Source organism: Alligator sinensis, unplaced genomic scaffold (assembly GCF_000455745.1).
Source record: "Alligator sinensis unplaced genomic scaffold, ASM45574v1 scaffold675_1, whole genome shotgun sequence".
In the NCBI taxonomy this organism is placed as follows: domain Eukaryota; kingdom Metazoa; phylum Chordata; order Crocodylia; family Alligatoridae; genus Alligator; species Alligator sinensis.
Genome location: NW_005842594.1, coordinates 233646 through 235687, shown reverse-complemented (window position 1 = coordinate 235687; position 2042 = coordinate 233646). Strand labels below are relative to the sequence as shown.

General features: G+C 46.5%; 1 protein-coding gene across 1 annotated transcript in view; it reads right to left on the bottom strand.

Moving 5' to 3' along the window:
- Window positions 1-1813: 1813 nt before the first annotated feature.
- Window positions 1814-2042, bottom strand: part of LOC102387969 (homeobox protein MSX-1-like) — a 3565-nt gene continuing 3336 nt past the window's right edge. The window contains exon 3 of the mRNA XM_014524330.2: window positions 1814-1964. Within this exon, the coding sequence (XP_014379816.1) occupies window positions 1814-1964 (151 nt within the window). The remainder of the gene's footprint in view (window positions 1965-2042) is intronic.

The following is a 2042-nucleotide window of genomic DNA, read 5'->3' as shown; positions in this document are numbered from 1 at the left end:
GTTTCCTTCATCTTAAATACCACAGTTATTGGCCGAAACTGGCTTGACCCTAAAATGGGCGCTAAAAGTTGCTGTTTCAGTGGAGACTTTCTCCTATTTAGGACAGTTAACCCTAAAAGAAGACAGCGCAGCAGAAGACATTAAAATAAAAAAGTACCAAAACTTTCAGGTTTGGATTACTTTAACTTTCCTTTTATGAATGCTTAATAGAAGATATTTTAAAGGAGGTGTTTATACTGGGGGCAAGGGCCAGCATTAACTTTGCCTGGAGCTCAGAAATCCCTGTTTAAAGCCGTCATTGTAAATGAGGATTTTCAAACAATGTAGCTGTGCTGACTCCTAAGTCTTTGCCCTCAGTTCTGCAGCAGACTGATACCCTTTTTAGGAGGGAGAAGAAGGGTACTCACTGTACCTGTGAGTTAGAACAAATACTTGCTAGAGCTCTATAGACCTTGTGTTCTGTTTCTTGCTGAGAGAGGTGGGATATTAAGTCTTGTGGTTAGAGCAGGGTTCTGCAAGTTAGGGAGCTCAAGTAAGTCTTTGTTGTTTACTTGGCTTTTCATTCATATACCCATTCATGGGTCTCAGAGCTCTTTATATAGAGGGCTGTGCAGGAATAGGTCTGTTATAATGATAATGAACATAATTTGTTAGTGTATGATCACCCCTTTGTGTTAACTAAAATACAGTCATATAAAAGGATTTACAACAGGGGCAGGCAATGATTTTGGGTGGAGGGCAGCTCACTGAGTTTTGGCAAGCCAACAAGGGCCACATGACAGGCAACCAGGGGCAGATAAATATTAATTTTCTAAATTTTTTAGGGGCCACATCTGGCTCCCGGGCAGCATTTTGCCCACCCTGATTTACAAGATGCTACTTTTCCTGTGGCAAGACTGAATGGAGGCCACCCTAGCCAAGCTCTGAGATTTGCCACACTGCTTTCTCAAAGCAGTACTGGTAAGGGACTCCGACTTGGATCTCTCATTTCAGAGTGACTGTTGATAACCCCATGTTTCCTCACAAACTCCCAGGTACCTCTTCTCTAAAGTGCTTTCTTCATGATAAGGACATGTGAGGCCCTGCTCAATAATGATAAAGATGGTTCCTGACTAAAGCTCCCAGGTCCCTCCTTACCTACCACTCTTCCTTTTTCCCAGGAAGCTGGCATGCTCCTGCCTTCACCACCTGCCTCAAGCTGTAAATGTGCATTTGGAAAAAAGGGAGAAGGCTCAGTGGGGCACAAAAGCATATCCAATGCTGTGGAAATGTGCAAGCAGTAAATGAAAGCTCTTTCCCAAGTTTTCTGGATCTACAAATAGAAGTTTCACAACTCACAAGTCTAAACTTGTAAATCCAAGTGTAGGAAGTTGAAGCTATTCTCACCGGGAAGGTGAAGAGCATCTCTTTCAGCTGACCACTTCCCTTGATCAGTTTTAAATCTTTACCAACCTTCCAATTTTCAGCCTTCCTTCCCCTCCTTCAGCCCCTCTGGGAGCCTGTTGAAAACACTGCAGGAATTTTTAAACAAACTTTTGGTAAAACTACTTATGTTTCATAGATCTGGATCTCAAAACCCTTCTTTCTAAAGATGTTCAGTCCAATATGGACACCCAGTGTGGACTGGAATGAAGGTGTGGAAGCTGAGTGGCGGGTGGGGATCAGCATGCAAAGCAGTACCTCGGCTGCCTACAACATGCTTTGAAGGGGAAGTTATCCAAAGAAATGGTCTCGATTTACTCCAAAGGCAGGGAGAGCTGTAGCTGTTCTAGAATGGGAGCGTCTGCCTGGTACTCACCAGGCTCCGGCGTTGTTAAATTGCACCCTTGCCGTGCGTGTCGTTTCTTAGGTCCGCAACTGGCCGCAGGGAGTCGCGACGACAGCGGCCTGTGAGCTCTACGTCGGGGCGCCGCCGCTGGATGCAGCAGCAGCAGAGCACGGGCACGGGCTCCTTCAGAGCCAACCTCCCGCCCCGACAACGAGGCAAGCGCTGTGGCGCGGTGGGCCGCGGGGCCAGGAGAGCAGGCGGGTGGAAGAGGAGG